General features: G+C 39.6%; 2 protein-coding genes across 2 annotated transcripts; both read left to right on the top strand.

Annotated features, from left to right (window-relative positions):
* The first annotated feature begins 3,001 nt into the window (after window positions 1-3,001).
* LOC117620649 (GDSL esterase/lipase EXL3-like) lies at window positions 3,002-5,385 on the top strand. The gene is made up of 5 exons (XM_034350789.1): window positions 3,002-3,397; window positions 4,082-4,212; window positions 4,314-4,547; window positions 4,653-4,908; window positions 5,041-5,385. Exons 1-5 carry the CDS (start codon window positions 3,088-3,090, stop codon window positions 5,232-5,234), a joined length of 1,125 nt encoding a protein of 374 aa, XP_034206680.1. The 5' UTR covers window positions 3,002-3,087; the 3' UTR covers window positions 5,235-5,385.
* A 10,771-nt stretch (window positions 5,386-16,156) lies between these two features.
* LOC117634946 (GDSL esterase/lipase EXL3-like) lies at window positions 16,157-18,298 on the top strand. The gene is made up of 5 exons (XM_034369240.1): window positions 16,157-16,672; window positions 17,007-17,137; window positions 17,274-17,507; window positions 17,587-17,842; window positions 17,954-18,298. Exons 1-5 carry the CDS (start codon window positions 16,324-16,326, stop codon window positions 18,148-18,150), a joined length of 1,167 nt encoding a protein of 388 aa, XP_034225131.1. The 5' UTR covers window positions 16,157-16,323; the 3' UTR covers window positions 18,151-18,298.
* Window positions 18,299-19,154: the final 856 nt, after the last annotated feature.

Genomic DNA, 19,154 nt, shown 5'->3' with positions numbered 1-19,154 from the left:
TTTTATGCAATTATGGTGGAGAGAGTTTAGCCAGATCCGAGGGCCAGAGATAAGTTGGTTGGGGGTTTAGGTAGATGTATTACTACCAAGGACGCGACTTGCAGGACCGACAATCAATTCCTTTTAACGATGAAGACCCACAAAAAGACAAAACTCCATCCATAATATAATTCTTTTCTTTTGGTCGACCCTCATTTCCATACACTGAATGATTAAATGACATGTGTTGCTATATATAAATGATTCAAAATTCATACCATTTTCCATTAATTATATCAGGAATTCATATGAATGTTTTCGCACCGGTGCTCACCTTCACTTCTGTATCTATCTTTAAAGTTTTGAAATTTAAGGTGTCACATGGATTAGAAAAAATTTGGTTGAATTCAGTTGGGAAGCGAAGGGATGTCGAGCGAACAATAACTGGTTATATATGTATAATATATTCTAGTGGGTGACAGAAGTGAGGTTGATACGGGTTTCTCATGGAATATTATTGAGATGAGTTTATTGTGATATATGAAGTACACTGTTGCATGCATATTTATTATCATGGAATGAAATGAATAATATATATATATATATAGTGATTCTCTTATTCGGATGTCTATATATTATTATCATGTGGCGGATGCTATTGTAAACAAGCAGGAAAGCAGCGAGGAGTAGTATAAAATATATGACGTTCACACGATAATAACGTTTGAATGTGCGCATAGGAAATTTTATATATATATATATATTAATTGTTGAGTGTTTTAAAAATCACATACATGCGGTCCCAACTCAACTCCTAATACTAATAGTATGGTTCTAACTTGTACATTCTCCACACCAATTATAATTTATACATGATCAACAAGAGCCAAGAGCAAGAGGGGCTTAGCTGATTAAGGAGTTGCGCATTCATGCATGATGCATCCAGCAGCACGAAAACCATGCACACGGCAGGCAGGATATGCTCACTCAGAGGATCATAAATTTATAAGAAAAAAAGAGAAAAGAAAGTATTTATTGATATTTTTATTCTAAACAAAAAATGACTTCAAATAAATTTTAAAACTCCATATATGGCACAGTCTTTTTTTAGCTAATCGACAAAAACTTTAATTCTTACAATAAAGCTGGAGGAATCGAACGGTTGGGTCTTGTCTTGAACTTGAACATTAACATGGGCAATAATGCATGCAACGCACCAGTGACAGTAATAACCAGAGGTACTTGCTGCGAATTCAGCTTCGTATTCAATGGGTGGGCCTTCTGTACTTTTATCAACTGTACTGATCAACAGAAGATTTGCCTTACTCAACTGCTTACATTTACCCCAAATTTGTATTTATATTAATGAACTCTTCCGCTTCACAACTACACACACACCTTTTAATCGATTCTTCAACTTTAGAGCATTTCCAACAGTACGTAGTAATAAATTGAAGTTAAATTGAAGTTTGTTGATCTACGCTGGCAATTTGAAAAGCATTATTTGTTATTTAAATATTTTTTATTTTAACAAATTCTTCAATTCAATTAATATTTACGTATTTATTATAGGATAAATTTCACTTTATTACCCGAAAGTTTCTCGAAATTCAAACTTTGGTATACTACGTTATTTTTTCGTCTTAGTCTCATACATGAACTTTGATTTTACTACAACTTTCATACTTCAGTTAGTTTGACTGTCAAGTTTTCCGTTAAACAATGACGTGACATTCATAGCTATCCCAATCCCAACCTTACCTCCACCATCATCCACCCACCCACAGCAGCTCCCAAGCACACCCTCATTGTTGAGTTCAAGAGCTTACCTTGACGAGTTCAGCAGCGGTTGCTATGCTAGTTTGTACTTGATGTTGAAGCAGCCACCGCGAAACACCATTGTTGCTATGATTTAGTCGTCGCTTTTGGTCCACATACACAAGGTTTTGGCTCTAGTTCATAGTTTGAAGGTACAATCATGGAAGTTGCCGGTTTGTGTGGGTTGGGATTTAGCCAGTGCGACACTAAGGGTTTAGTCGGTTTGGCGTCATGGGTCTCTTTTGAAGAATATGTGGAGGGGTGGTCATGTTCCTTTGTTTGTTTTAGTCTATTATTACTTTTTAGGAGTGTGCTTTGTTTTAATTTAATTCACATGAACTTTTTATGAGTTTGCTGTAGTTTGTATTTTAATTTTCGATTGCAATATAAATATGTTGTTTTTATGTTTAGTCAGTGAAGATATTGTACCCATTTTGGCACCATTATATAGTATATGATCTATAATATACATGAAAAACTGCCCCCGAGTCCAATTAATGTAAATGTGATTATGCAAACCCAATTTTCCAATAATTGTCCTGATAATTATATGCAATTAGAAGATTAACTAACAAGCATCAAACTCTGAACTTTAGTTGATGTGATGGAAAAACTTCCTATGGTTTAGCTTTGGCATGACTATTGGGCAACTTTGAGCAAATTAGCCTCCCCCAATTCAGTCCTCCTTCTCGTTTTTTTTAATATTTTGCTTGATTATTTTATGAGTTGGGACTCTAAAAAATAATTGGATATTATTACTGGTCCGGTTGCCATTGCCATAAATGATTGATGACTCCATTAAATAATTAAACCCTCTCATATCTCCGGAACTGGAACATTGAAGTTAGTGGATGGGGAAATTTATGTGGACCGACATGTGTGGTGTGGAATAGATTTTTCGCGTTTTAAATTTTCGCGTTTTGGTTGTTGTTCAAAAATTCATTCTATATAATATGATTATATTTATTTTATTTTGTTGCATTTGTTTTGCTGTTACTAGTTACGTACCAGCTACTATATGTAGATGTGTCTGGTGCGCGATGTGGAATAGTGATCGTCAGAATAAATGACACTGCATGTTGAATAGAAGATGGTATATATATACAAATGCACACATGTACAAAACAGAACCGAGGAGGGCCCAGAAGTTGCCTCACTTTCTTCATCCTTTTCCTTTATTGGTTTAGTTTAGACTTTAGTTTGAACTAGCTAGAAAATATTATACGTACCCACAAGTTCCACCCAAAAAGAGAGAGATTGCAATTGGAATTGAAAGAGGCGTATTCAGTGATGACGACAATATTATTAATGACGACGTTGTTTGTTTCTTCTAGTACGGTAATGGTATTACTATTAATGACGACAGAAGCGGCAGGTGGAGGAGGAAGAGGTGGTGGTTTAGAGGTTAAGCTGCTAGCGGCTGCCAATGTTACAATTCCAGCTGTGTTTATGTTTGGAGATTCGATCGTTGATACAGGCAACAATAACGACAATCTCAAAACACCAGCTCGCTGCAATTTCCCTCCATATGGCAGGGATTTCCAGGGAGGCATACCCACTGGCAGATATTCCAATGGAAAGGTTCCCTCTGACTTCATAGGTTGTGCATCTTTCGCTGCTGCATCAATAATCTCTCTTTCTCTTTCTCTTTCTCTTTCTCTTTCTTTTTCACTCTCATTCTCGTGGTCAATTGGTCATCCACTCATTTGACCATCAGTTTAATTAGTTACCAGAAAGATCTAGCAAAGTCTTTCCTTTGTTGCAACTTGCCAGAAAGATTTCAATGGATATTTGGTTGGTTGTCAACTGGCAAATCAGTTACCATCATATTTAATCTTATTAACGTCCCCTAGTCTCCGAGTTGTCAAATCTCTTCTTTTGTGTACGTCGCCAGTTGTCCAAATCTTAATTATAGTTTTTTTTGGTTATGTTGCTGCCTATGGACAACGCATAGAAAATGACTAGAAAAGTGAAGGCAATACTTGGCCATTTCTGGGGCGTTGATGTACGTAGGGAAAAAGAATTCGGGAGACTGGGCTGTCCATCGTTGTTAAAGCCCATGGTTTGATTGGTATTGTCTGGGCCTCCCGTCAACTTTCTCAGTCCAATAGGGAAAATAAAAAAGAAAAACATTCTGTATGCAACAAATTAAATAATATGGTCCTTTAGTTTTGTGACTATTGTGGCACTAGAGTTGTTCTTCAATCTTCATCATAATGCAAGTTTGATTCATTATACTTCCATTTTGTCTTTTTTATCTTCCATTTTTTTTTTTTTTTTTCAGCGGAGGAATTGGGTATTAAGGAGCTCTTGCCAGCCTATTTGGATCCAAACCTAGCGCGGAATGATCTGCTTACGGGTGTCAGCTTCGCTGTGGGTGCCACAGGATATGACCCTATGACAGCAAAAGTTGTGGTAAAACGACTTGCATTAGTTGATTATGCTTGCTAATCAATTTCATTTTCACTTAACTTGTTCTTTGGCACTTGTTTTTTTATTTGGTTAAACTTAAACAGGCAGTTACACCACTATCCGATCAATTGCTGCAATTTGAAGAATACATAGGAAAGCTGAAAGGAATTGCGGGAGAAGATAGAGCAAACTCCATCTTGGCTAGCAGTCTCTTTTTCGTGGTAGCAAGCAGCAACGATCTTGCCAATACCTACTTTGTTACTGGCATTAGGAAATTGGAGTATGATGTGCCTTCTTACACCGACCTCATGCTCGATCACGCTTCTGATTTCCTTAAGGTCACTTTAAAACATATTAAATCCGATCGATGTCAAAACCATATAATACGAATCTCTGCCAAAGCTTGTAATTTTGATTTGTTTGATTTCTTGCGTTGTGAAAAGGGGTTGTATGCATTGGGGGCACGGAGAATTGGTGTTTTCAGCGCACCCCCTATTGGATGTTTGCCATCCCAGAGGACTTTGGGAGGAGGCATACTAAGAGATTGTGTAGAGAAACCCAACCAAGCAGCCATGTTGTTCAACTCCAAACTCTCGGCAGAGCTGGATGACCTCAACAAAAACCTACCCAACTCAAACCTGGTATATGTTGACATCTACAACCCTCTGCTCGATCTCATCATCAACCCTACTAATTACGGTAACTTACCCTAAACTTATAAATTAATTCATTAATTCAAGGCTTAATTAAATTATAGATTCAAGTCTAGTGTTAATTATTACTTATTAATTTGGTATTTTTTAATTACTTATTTTGTGCATGCCCATGCAGGCTTTGAAATTGCGGATAAAGGGTGTTGCGGGAGTGGGAAGCTGGAGGTGTCCATACTTTGCAATGAATTCGAGCCTGAAACTTGTACTGATGACTCTAATTATGTGTTTTGGGACAGTTACCATCCCAGTGAAGCCGCATACAAAATCATTGTCAAGGAACTCATGACTAAATACATCTACCGCTTGGCGTGAGAGACAAATCAACTCATTAATTTATATATCATTTTATTTAATTATTTGCAGAGAGCTCATGATCCTCCAAATCCAATGGAATAAATCTCTGCAAAGGCCTTTTTGGTTACTCTCAGTCTCAGGGAAATTGTACCAAATTACGGACATGATTCATTTGGAGCACTGATTATACAATAATTATTGAAAGCTTATTATAATATATTACAGATTTCCTTCCTTGTTTTGAATTTGTTGACGTAAGCCTCCTAATTAATTAAGGAGATTTATTTCCTTGATTAATTAAGGGATTTACTTTCCTATTCTATATAGTTGACAAATCATTGTATAATTAGGAGATACTATCCTAATTGATTACTGTATCTATTTCCTTGTAAAACGCTCATGTAAACTCCTATATATACCTCATTATGGAGAAGATTAAAACCTATCCTACCATAATACATTCAAACCATATTCATATTCTAGCATGGTATCAGAGCAATCGATCATAGGTTGTCTCTAAACCCTTATATCAAATTTCTCATATTCAAATCCAAAACCATAAATCAAATTCCTCATATTTTTCCCCAAATTCAAATCCCTCAAATCTAAAGTCCTCAAATCCTCTTATCAAAATCCCTAAACACATACCCTTAAATCTTATACACATACCTCTCAAATCCAATTCCTACATCAAATTCATACATCAAATTCCTCAAATCAAATTCCTCAAATCACAAGTTCTCACATTCTCATATCACATCTTACTTCCGTTGATGTAACGCCCCGACCCCAAATTTCCCCGAATTTAACCCTTATTTAATTATTTAATTTTTTAAGGGTATTTTAGTCACATTTTTAACCGAAGAGAGTTTGGGACCGTGACTGGTATTTTTGGATAGGTCGTACTGAGACGAGTTCATAGACACGTAGTGGGCTCGAATCGGAATTGTAACGAGAGAGATATGGTCAAAAGAAACCCAGTGGCACAACCGTAAATATTTCGAAATGGGATTTTTTATAAAAAATCTGGTTTTTCTCTCTCTCTCTCTCTCTCTCTCTCTCTCTCTCTCTCTCCCGCGATCTCTCTCTCTCTCTCCGTCAGCTCTCTCTCTCTCTCTCCTTGTATCTCCGGCCACCGGCCGCGGCTGCGGTCGGGACCGGTGCCAAAAGAACCGGCTCGGCCTCGGCGTCACGACCCAGCCCTCCCCCGAGATCGGCCGCCGCTCCAGCCGCCGGAAAACGGCGATTTTCGCCCGAATGTCGCCCGAACTTCGCCGCCGCCGATCTCCCTCCTCCGGCCGCCATTTCTGGCGATCAAGGTATGAAAATTCATCCTCTCTGTATGCTCTAGCTGATGGTTGGGTAGGAATTGATCGATTCGTAGCGTAGGCAATTCGATTTTCGAATTGAAAATCGGCCGAACTTCGGCCGCCGTTTTTGGCCATTTCCGGCCACTTTTTGGGGGTTGCCCAAGAACAAAAGTGACTCCAAATGGGGTGTTTTACCTAGGGTAGGAGTTTGGAGTCTCGGTTCCAAGATTTTCCGGCGAAGTTTTATCGCTTTGGACACCCGGTCTGCCCGCGCGTGTGGCGGCGCGTGGGCCAGGGGGGTGGCGTGTCTCTGTCCAGTTTTGAGGTCCTCGTGCCGTCACGAGCGCGTAGGATTTCGCGGATCTCAATTCGGACGTCGTTTGACTATCGAACGGATATCGCCTATTGGGCGTTATCCGGGTTCGATAGGTTGGGACCGTTGGATGGCCCCGAAAATAATATATGTTAAACTAGGTATTTCTAGGATCGTGTAGGAATTCACGGATCGTGAATCGGGGCCCCGGATGTCCCTATTTAATATTTTAAAGTTTATATTTTATATTAACCGTTAGATCGTGCGATCGTGAGCGATCCGACCGTCCGATCTAAACCAAACTTGCAGGACGAGTGTCCTATATGTTATAGAACCCATAGGAACTTCCGGATCGGAATTTGGAGGTCGTAGGTCCCGTGGGCCCGTTTGACCAGGGTTAGGGTAGTTTGACCCTTGGTTGACCGTGAGTCTTCCGGAGTAATCTCACCTTCCTAAGGGGATTATCTGGTGCTAGACTATTGTTGGGGTTTACGCAATATTAGAATATTTGTATATTTATAGAATTAGAATTATATGTTTGTACAAGGGACAACAGAGTCTAGAATACCAGTTGGAGTGCTATATGCACTACTTTAAGTACCTTCCCGGATTTTGGATGTACTACGAGTACCACCAAGTGAAAGTTAGGTCCCACGTGGCGTAGGTTATCCGGCGTTGGGACAGGCCCCATACGTGGCGCTGGTTGTACCGGCGTATGGGGAGATATTGTAGTATTGTGTTGAGGTCGCACGTGGCGTAGGTTATCCGGCGTGTCGACAGGCCCCATACGTGGCGTTGGTTGTACCGGCGTATGGGGAGATTTATGATATAATGTTGAGGTCCCGCGTGGCGTAGGTTATCCGGCGTTGGGACAGGCCCCATACGTGGCGTTGGTTGTACCGGCGTATGGGGAGTTATGTGATATGAGGTGCAGGTCTCACGTGGCGTAGGTTATCCGGCGTTGAGACAGACCCCATACGTGGCGTTGGTTGTACCGGCGTATGGGGAGATATGTGATAGTATGGCATGGTCGCACGTGGCGTAGGTTATCCGGCGTGTTGACAGACCCCATACGTGGCGTTGGTTGTACCGGCGTATGGGGAGATTTTGTGTAATACAGAGAAAGGAGTTGAGGTATCACTTGAGAGTGGAATTAGGTTTTATGGAAGAACTACGTGTGGCTTGATCCCTCGAGGAGGGTACGTAGGCAGCCTAAGGTTGTTAGGTGCAGCCGCAGACTAAATATTAGTCATAAATTTATATTTGAATTTATTGTTGCCTTGTTCGAGACATGAATTGTTTTGTTAGTGTGTTTGGTAGTTTGTTGAGAATTATTGGAAGGCCGAAGGCCATTTATGTAAACTGCATGAAATTATATTGTGCATGCTGCCAGTTGGGGATTTTAAATGTGTTTTTATGCAGGTAGAAATTTTGGGAAATGTCCAATTTATAGGGGAGACTCTGCCGAATTTTCGGCAGAAAGTCCCGGTCTTTAGTGATGAGCCCGACATCAGGGTGATGTCAGGAAATTCAAAGGGTTCGTCCCGGGTTTTAGAAAAATTCGGGGCGGGTCCTTTCAGTTGAGATGTCAGGAACCCCTACGATTCTCCCCTTTATTGCCGACTCACAGAAGCATGCGATCAATCCTGCTGACCCGACTACTCGGACTAATGCTTATATTGCCACCACCAAAGGTTCTACTTTTCATATGTCCTCTCAAAAATCTATATGGATTATCGACTCGGGTGCTACGGATCACATGACATTTGATCATGGTCAACTTATTAGTCGCAAATCATCCACTTTGTCAGTGGTGTCTAATGCTAATGGTACCCTCTCCCTTGTGGTTGGGAGGGCTCCTATGTCTCTCTACTTCCCTACATCTGGATTCTGTATTACTTGTTCCATCTTTGGATCATAACTTGTTATCTGTTGTATAACTTACTACTACTTTGGGGTGTATTGTAACATTTTGGCTGAATCATTGTGTTTTTTCGGACATCCTCATAGGAAAGACGATGAGTTGTGGTACTCGGCGGAGCAAACTCTACTACTTGGACTGGGCACCGAATAGTGAGGTCAAGGTTAGTCAAGCTTTCAGAACCAGTGGAACTCGTTCTGAGGGGGAGAGAGACAAAATTTGGTTTTAGCATAAACATCTTGGGCATGCCCGTTCGATTATCTTAAGAAGTTGTTTCCATCATTATTTTTCAGCTTTGATGTTTCTAGCTTCCAGTGTGATACGTGTGAATTGGCTAAAAGTCATCGTGTCCCATCCCCATTAAGTTCAAATTAGAGTTTGGTTTCGTTTTCTCTTGTTCATTATGATGTTTGGGGACCTGCTAAAATTGCTACTCTAGCAGGGGCACGATGGTTTGTTACATTTATAGATGATTGCACACACATGACTTGGGTTTCCCTTCTCAAAACTAAAGGGGAAGTCAGTTCCAGGTTTCAATAGTTTTATCAAATGGTGGAGACTCAGTTTCATGCTATAATTCAAGTTCTTCGTTCTGACAATTTTGGAGAGTTTCTCAACCATGATCTTAACCAGTTCTTACAAGATCATGGCATCATACAATAATTGTAATAACCCAAAACAAAATATCTAAAAAGAAATAAAATATCTAAAAAGTAAGGATAATATCTTCTAGCAAAAAGACAATTTTGCCCTTACATAATTTAATAGAGAAAAAGTTGACTTTTTGATCAAGAAAGAATTTGGGAATTCCGCTTGGGCCGTTGCATAGAGCACGGCCAAACGAGTCCGTAGACACGGAGTAGACCCGAATCGGAGTTGTAACGAAGAAGATACGATCAAAATACCGCGAAGGGCAAAATGATAATTTGGCCAAAAAGTCAGATTTTTAACCCTTTTTCCTTCTCTCTCTCCTCATTTCTCTCTCCTCCCGATTTTTGCTCCAGCCGCCGACCTTTCCTCCTTCTCCTTGACGCCACGGCTGCCACACTTGGAGCCGATCTCCGCCGTTGGTACCAAACGAACCCCCACTCGACCGCCGACGATTCTTGACCCTTCACCGGAGTTGCCGTGGCCGGAGCTCGCCGGAAAACTCCATTTTCGCCGGATTTCCAGTTTGAATTTTGAGCTCGATTTTCTCCTTCAATTCTCCACCAAATCGATCGAGTAAGGTATGGTTTCTCAGCTATTTTTCGTGTTCTAGCTGATGAATGTATGGGTTTCGATCGATTTTAGCTCTAAAGCGATCAATTTTCGACTTGAAGTTTGGCCGAAACTTCGGCCACCGTGATCTACTGTTTCTGGTCACTTTTTGGGGTATGTCCAAGAACAAAAGTGACTCCAAATGAGGTTTTTTTATACCTAGGATAGGAGTTTGGAGTCTTGGTTCCGAGATTTTTCGGCCACCCGGTATCGCTTTAGACACCCGAATCTGCCCGCGCGTGCTGGGGCTTGTGGGAGAGGGTGGTGAAGTAATTCTGTGCAGTTCTGTGATCCTTGTGTCATCACGAGCGCGTAGGATTTCGCGAATCTCGATTCGGAGTCCGTTTGAGCCCCGAACGGATTTTTCATATCTCGCGATCCTTGAGTGCAGTGTCGTCTAATCTTCGATCGCGCTGAATTTTGGATATGTCGTACTACATGATTCCAGGATCATGTAGGATTCGACGGATTGCGAATCAGAGTCCCGGATACTCCGAAATCGCGAACCCTGGGGCTAGGGTTTGAATTTAAAGCGATAATGCGATTTTGGCCAATCCGACCGTCCGTTTCGGACCAAATTCACGGAACATGGTTCCTTCTCTGTAAGGAACCTTCAGAGAAGCCCAGATTGGTCATCGGAAAGCGTGGACCTACGAGGTCCCGGATCGGCCGATCTGGCAGCTTATCGATTAGTGAGGCTTCGGGTCTCTTAAGACCGTTCTAACTATCTAAAAAGCTATTGTGGGCATAAGAGTAATTTTTAAAATGAGTGCACGTAGGTCTAGGAGCCGGGGGCAGGGTATTTAAATTAATTCTGTTATTGAACAGTTTATTGATTTATTATCTTTGGTTAATCAGGCACCAGAGGTCCGGTCGACCTATTGGAGGGACCTACTAAGGGTCCAGCTAGCTCGGACCACCAGTGAGTGGACTTTCTTTCGTAAACGATCTTATATGCATGATTTATATCAATGAGATTATTTAAATGATTTTATACAAATAAGCTTTTATAAATCAGTTTATATGGAATTACTTTCATTATTTGATCTTGAAGTAGTTTTATGAACTATTCATTTCGAACGTGATTTGAGCGGTACAATGCTTTGATTTATGTGTCGTTTAGTTACTGAAGTTCCAGAAATATAAAAAGCAGAGTTTGAGAACTCTATCAGAGGAGACAGCAGTTACATTTCAGTTTCACAAAAAAGGCGGTGAGTTATTAGATTTTTCTAAAAATAGTTTATTTTATAACCACCATGTACCCACCCTTTATTTGGTGATTACCCAGAGTTGGACCGATGTCTACGGACATCCAGTCCGATTTCAGTTTATGTCAGTGCACTTGACTTTGCCTCACGAGTTTCGGGGACGCCCGGACCGTGAGTGCCAGGATTTGAGGCTCGGCAGACTTGGTGTCCCAAGACCTGCCAGGATTGCGGCTCGGCTGACTCTGTGTCCCCGAGACCTACCAGGATTGCGGATCAGGCTGACTACGGTCCCCTGCATCCTGCCTGAGCGACTCGAGCTGACTTTGTGTCATCGAGGACCTGCCGGCAGATCAGGCTGATCATAGTCCCCTGATTTCGCCAGTTTGCGGCTCGGGTAGACTGCGTGGCGCCCGAGACCTGCCAGATGAATTGACGGATATGACAGGGGTACAAATATGTGATATTTTTAAAGGATTTTGAGTTTTCTTTTATTCAATTATGACTTTCAGTTATTTTATATCAGTTTCTTTGATATTCGTGCATTTACATCTTTACATATTTGTTCAGTTATACAAGCATAGCCATCAGTAGGTTTTTACATGCTTATTTGAATACCCTGTATTGAAATATAGACAAACCCTCGATTTAGATCCCTTCTTATTTTTAAATGGGGGTTATTATGTTTATAAAATTGTTTTCAAGAACATTATTTTTGTCCACTCACATTTTCAACCTGTTTTTCGCCCCCAGGCCGTAGAAGTGCGCAGGATCCACCACCGGGCCATCCCTAGCTTCCGCACCACCAAGTAAGGTAGAGTTTTGTGGAAAAAAATTCTGGAAATCCTGTGAACTTTAGAATTTGCTCTGATATCTGATTTTAGTGGAAAACTGAAGCTGGCAAATAAGTGGTTATCCTATTCTGGCAGTTGGTGTGAAATTATTTGATTGTTTAACAGGTGAAAAAATTTGGGTTTGGTCAAATTACAGGGGAGACTATGTCGAAATTCCGGCAGAAGTCTAAGGGAGAGTTTAAAAAGAATTTGAAACAAGAAGGGTAAAAAGGTCCTTTGTGCCCGACATTCGCCAGGTGTCGGACACGCACAGGACTTGGTTCGAATTCCAAAGTGGAAATTGAGTCGGGTCCTGTCAATAATGCTCATGGCCTTACACTCCCCAACAGAACGGGGTGGCTGAAAGAAAGAACAGATACTTATTGGAAGCCATTTGTGCCTCTCTCTTTGGTGCCAATATGCTACAATCCTTTTGGGGCGAAGCCGTCGTCTCTGCATCATACCTTATCAATCGGATTCCCTATGGTATCCTAAATTTTCAAACACCACTTCAAACACTTCACCACCATATCCAAACACCTCATACCCCAAACCTGGAACCCCAAATTTTTAGTTGTGTTTTCATACATGATCACCTCATACATGATCACCAATACATGAAAACACCTCATACATGATCACCTCATACATGAAAACACCTCATACATGATCACCAATAAAGCAAATTGGATCCCTAAGGCGAAAAGTGTGTTTTCATTGGCTATGCACCTCATCATAAAGGATACCGGTGTTATCATCCTCCTAGTCAGAATGTCTTCACCTTCATAGATGTTGTGTTTCTGGAACATGACTTATATTTTTCAACAGCCCATAAGGAGAATCAAGAATCCACCACTGCTCCAATTCTCGATTTTTTTCTCCAAGACGTCACTCTGCATCAAAATGACCAGTTGCCAGTGGAAAGCAACCGGTCACCTCTCCTTAGTTCTTCAACTGCAGGAAACCTGCTTCAAAACGACCGGTCACCAGCAGACAGCGACCGGTTGTCAGAGGAAAACAATCAGTTGTCTTCATGCTGTCAAAATTAGGAGGAGGAAATTGAACCATTTTATGAAATTTTGCCCGCTTCAGCTCAAATACTGCCCCAATCACCTACTAAGTAAGTCATTCAGGTAATATCTTTTCCTGAAACTGATAACACCAATGAAATATCCCATAATGATTTGATTTCAAAAGACACAGAGCCTACATACCAGCTTCTAGAAAGGAAGAACTGTGGCAAACCTCGAGTACAATATGAAGCAGATCTTAAAGCCAAAGAGAAATACCCTATCAATAATTATATGTATCTCAACAGATTATCAGAGTCACATGTGCACTATGTGAAGTAGTTTGCTAACATATTTGTCCCCAACAGTGTAACTGAAGCACTAGAAGATCCAAAATGGAAAGAAGTTATGAATGAAGAAATGTGAGCTCTCCAAAAGAAAGTCACATGGGAACTCGTTCCCTTACCTTATGGAAAGAAGACAGTAGGATGGAGGTAGATTTATATTGTGAAACTCAAAGCAGATGGATCCATTAAAAGATATAAAGCTAGATTGGTAGCGAAGGGGTACACACAGGGATATGAGATAGACTACGATGAGACCTTTGCCCCAGTAGCCAAGATTAACACTATTAGAGTCCTATTGTCTCTAGCAGCAAATCTCGATTGGCCACTACATCAGTTTGATGTCAAAAATGCATTCTTACATGGTGACTTGAAAGAAGAAGTATATATGGACTTACCTCCAGTATATAATTCAGCTTTTGACAAGAAAAATCAAGTTTGCAAGCTAAGAAAGTCATTACATGGGTTAAAGCAATCTCCCAGGGCATGGTTTGGCAGATTTACTAAATCTATGAAGAATTTTGGATATACACAGAGTAATTCAGATCACACCTTGTTCTTGAAGCGTGATGAAGAAAAACTTACTGCATTGATTGTTTATGTATATGACATAATTTTAACTGGAAACGACACAGAAGAGCAACTGAAGTTGCAAAAGTATTTATCTCAGGAATTTGAGATGAAGGATTTAGGTGATCTGAAGTACTTTCTCAGAATTGAAGTAGCAAGGTCAAAAACTGGTATTCTGTCTCAAAGGAAGTATGTAATGGATCTACTCACTGAAACATGAATGCTTGGACGTAAGCCTGTTGACACACCCATTGAGATGAATCACAAGTTGTGTGAAGACATAAACCAAGAACCAACCAATAAGGAACAATACCAACGCCTTGTTGGAAGGTTGATATACCTGACACACACAAGACCAGATATTGCACATGTTGTGAGTGTGGTTAGTCAGTTTATGCATTTGCCCAGTGTTTCTCATAGGAATGCAGTTGATCGAATCTTAAGATACTTAAAGTCAACCCCTGGAAAAGGATTAATGTTCTAAAAAAAATGGAGATCTTGAAATTGTTGGATATACAAATGCTGATTGGGCTGGTTCCATTACAGATAGACGCTCTACTTCTGGTTACTTTACATTCGTTGGAGGTAATCTAGTCACTTGGCGGAGTAAAAAGCAAAATGTGGTTTCTCGGTCTAGTGCAGAAGCAAAGTATTGAGGAATGACTCACGAAGTTTGTGAATTATTATGGATCAGAAGACTCTTGACAGAATTGGGCTTCAAGCCAGAAAAGCAAATGAAGTTGCATTGTGACAACAAGTCAGCTATTGATATTGCTCATAATTCAGTTCAACATGATTGAACCAAACATGTTGAGGTGGATAGACATTTTATCAAAGAAAAAATTGAGAAGAAGATCATCCGCTTACCATTCGTAAAATCAAAAGATCAACTGGCATATATCTTAACAAAAGCTGTTTGTGGCAAAGTATTTCATGACTCACTTACCAAGTTAGGCATTTGTGACATATATACACAAACTTGAGAAGGAGTGTTGACATGAGTCTCCTAATTAATCAAGAAAATTTATTTCTTTGATTAATTAAGTTCTCCTTGATTAATTAAGGGATTTACTTTCATATTCAATATAGATGACAAATCATTGTATAATACTATCCTAATTAATTACTGTATCTATTTTTTTTTATAAAGCACTCATGTAAACTTCTATATATACCTCCATATGGAGAAGATTAAAATCTTACCTAATACATTTAAAGCATATTTATATTCTAACAGAATTTTGATTGAGTTTCAAATTCAAGCATGTGATTAGTGTACAATTAATAATGCAGTTGGGCAGGTCTAAGTCACTCAGTGTGTTTTAGTAGGTAACGGAGAAAGGAAAATATACGGCAATTTGGTAATATACGGCAATTTGGTAATTTGGCAATTTGGCATGGCTAGAAAAGGAAACATGCAAGCACTACTGTGCACGTGGCTTCAGTATATACCTAAATTATGCAGAGAGGTACACAATACATGGATGCCCATGCCCTGCCCAGCATATAAATAAATTATAATTGGAGGTAGCCCTAGCATCTAAGTCACTCAGTGAGCGTTGCATTGATTCAATATCTGAACTTCCAACTGTAACTTTATATATATACACACATCAAGATCAAGTGGATCCATGTGCCATTGCCCACAATTGCATCTCAAGCAATTAAGAGCAGGTTTGAGCTGTTTAAGCATCTGTGGGATATAGGAGGACCACCGACGAGCACCCTCTTAATTAGGCGGCCACCAAGCAACCCTTAAAAGGGTATATTATATATTAGTATTACTTTACATGCATACATGAGATGAGACTACATGTAATGCAAGACAAGGGTAAGACCTAGATATCAAAGGGGGAGGAAAACAGAGTATTTTCACCTTCTGTAAGATCTGCTTCTTGTCAAAATTCAAAATATCTGTCCTTGCTCTGGTTATATATGCTTTCATATATATATATATACCTCATCAACAGAATACAGAAACATATGGGTTATGCTTTCATTGTTTTTCAAACTTTTTCTTTTATTTTCTTTTTTATCTGGAAATTAAAAAGTACGATTCTTGACCTAATCAACATGGAGAGTATTTATTGGCTGTTGCAAATAAGTAGAACACAGCTAAAAACATGTGTATATGTTTCCTCCATGATGTTTGTGTAATTAATAAATGCATAGCATTAAGGATGAATTGAAGACGATTAGATCACTATATAAGTGCACAGAAAAGTATACCAGACACGCAAGAAAATTGTCAAGCCCAGTTTCCTTCAATCCTTTCAATATCTCCTTCATTTTTTATTCCTACTTGTGTGATTAAGTGGACAGGAGAGATCCAAACCCAGAAATGCATGCAGATACGGGACTAGCTATGTGCAGTCCTCAGTGGGTCAGGCAGAGACAGTGCTCATCAAACACGATATGCATATTTATTTCTTATGTTAATATATTTTTCGTGCTTTTCTTGTGTAATATTATTAATATTACAGAGGCAGCAGCTGCGAGAATCACGCTGCCAGGGAATGCAAGTGTTTCAGCAGTGATTATATTTGGAGATTCGATTGTTGATACGGGCAACAACAACAACAATTTCAAAACACTTGCACGCAGCAATTTCCCTCCCTATGGGAAAGACCTCAAGGGAGGGATGCCAACAGGAAGATATTCCAATGGAAAGGTTCCCTCAGACCTCATAGGTTGTCATCCTCATCATTAATTCATCAAACATTCAACTTTTACTAATTGCATTTTGATTATCATTAGGAATCAACTTGATCTCATGCATACATACTAAATTTTGTCCAAGAAATCCAGAATGAAATTCTTATATCTCATGCATGATGCATACACACTAAAATGTTCAATCAAAGCCGAGCCAAAAGAAGAAAGAAAAGTACTTCATGTGACAGTATCAAAGGGAAAAGTACTGAAATACATTGAAATGATCACTGAGTTGGCTAGTATGTGGCCCTTAAATGAATGAAAGATAAATGCTCTGTGTGTGTGTGTGTGTTTTTTTTTTTACCCCAGTGGAAGCATTAGGAATCAAAGAGCTGTTGCCCGCATATTTGGATCCAACCCTACAGCCTAAGGATCTCCTTACTGGCGTAGTAATAGCTGCTGGTGGCGCAGGTTATGACCCCTTGACAGCACAGGTCGCGGTAGGTACACCTATTTAAACCTTTTCTTTTTCTTCTTCTTCTCAATTTTGTTGTTTTTATTTTCGACTCGCATTAATTATTCTGGAAGTTCCTTCCTTGTGTTGTCTCTGTTTGTTATTTTTGGTGAAATATGTAGGGAGTTGCATCACTATCCGACCAATTGAAACAGTTCAAGGAGTACATAAAAAAGCTAAAAGCAATTGCTGGGGAAGAGAGAGCAAACTTTATCATATCAAATAGTTTGATTTTTGTGGTAGCTGGCACCAACGATATTTCAAATACCTATTTTCTAACCGGTATGAGAAAATTGGAGTATGATGTTCCTTCTTACACTGACTTAATGCTCAACTACGCTTCTGAATTCGTCAAGGTAAGCTCTTGAACTCAATAACTTTGCAGATATGTATAGTTAAAAGTTTGATTTGGCAAAGGAGTTAATTATTTGGTAGGACTTGTATGGATTGGGGGTACGAAGAATCGGTGTACTCAACACACCACCTATTGGATGTGTACCCTCTCAACGAACGGTTGCAGGAGGCGTGCTAAGAGAATGCGACGAGAAACAAAACCAAGCATCGCAGCTCTTCAATTCCAAACTCTCTGCAGAGGTGGATGACCTTAACAAAAACCTGCCCAATTCCAGGGTGGTCTATATTGACATCTATAATCCACTGCTTGATCTCATCAACAACCCCACTAAATACGGTACAGATATTAATCTGCGTAGCTTAAGCTCTATTATATTTATTTACAGGCGCTTGTCAATGTCATAAGTCAATTAACTGAAAGCAATATTTGAATACGTACGGCGTGCAGGCTTTGAAGTTGTGAATAAAGGGTGTTGTGGTACTGGGATTATTGAAGTAACAAAACTGTGCAACCAGATTCAGCCTGCAGGCACCTGTTCAGATGACTCTAAGTACGTTTTCTGGGACAGCTACCATCCAACAGAGAGAGCCTACAACATCATTGTGCAGCACATTCTAGAAAAATATATCAACTTCTTCTTCTGAGACAACTCATTTCCTCATCCTTATATCATCAATTTCCTTTGCATCATTGTCATTTGTATTGTACGCATATGAATTATTCAGGTTCAATCAATTACTAAATATTATTGGGCCCAGAGTCAATATTTTGGTCCAGTACAGAAAAGGCCAACGGAGATTTTACAGTGAAGGCGGGGAAGAATTCTGTAGTGAGGGTCTTATTTAAGATCTTAGATGAGGTCCTATTTTATAACCGTTGAAGTAAATTATTTAGCCGTTAATTTAATCCAATGATTAAGAGATAAAACTTCATCTAAAGTCCTTAAATAAGTGCCTCGCTATAAAATGACTCACAGTTCAAATAGTGGCCAGTAAGGCCCGTTAAGGAAACAAGCACAAAACTACAAGTTTAAGTACCTCCATAAAAGAGAAATACCCAAGAGACAAAGACATTGACTCTTAGCCTAAAAGACCCATTTTCTTACCAGTGCACATGCACATTGACATTGGTTCTGGACATGTTTTGAAATAATAATAAGGGTAATAATAAATGAGTACAGTAATTTTCACCTCGTTTTTCTATTTTTTCACTCTCCTTCTTTTTATTTGAAAAAACACAATCATATCTTTCCACCCACCATTATTCCTGAAATACTCTTTAATTCATTTTGAGGAAAACACAAACAAACTAACACAACCTACCAATTAACTTTTGCCAATGGCCCACAAAGTCAAGTTGCATAAGCTTCAAAACACAATTTCGCATAATTTCAAAACAAAGCTCAAATACAACTTTCTGTATCTCAAATACAACTTCACCAAACAAAATATATGTACTTCTGCTAAATACCCACAAAGTCAAACCATTCCAAAGCTTCAAGGGATACCCAAAAAGTCCAAAACCAAGCTCAAAACAACCCTAGTTTTGTTCCAATTAGCTTCAGAAACCAGAAAACTTTCAAAGCTCAGATTCCTATAATACTAAAACCACAAATATTAAATCTCCCTGTAGCTAACCCCAAAACAAA

This window comes from Prunus dulcis, chromosome 1 (assembly GCF_902201215.1).
Source record: "Prunus dulcis chromosome 1, ALMONDv2, whole genome shotgun sequence".
Lineage (NCBI taxonomy): Eukaryota > Viridiplantae > Streptophyta > Magnoliopsida > Rosales > Rosaceae > Prunus > Prunus dulcis.
The sequence above is the reverse complement of the archived record's forward strand: the minus strand, read 5'-3'. Positions and strand labels throughout refer to the sequence as shown.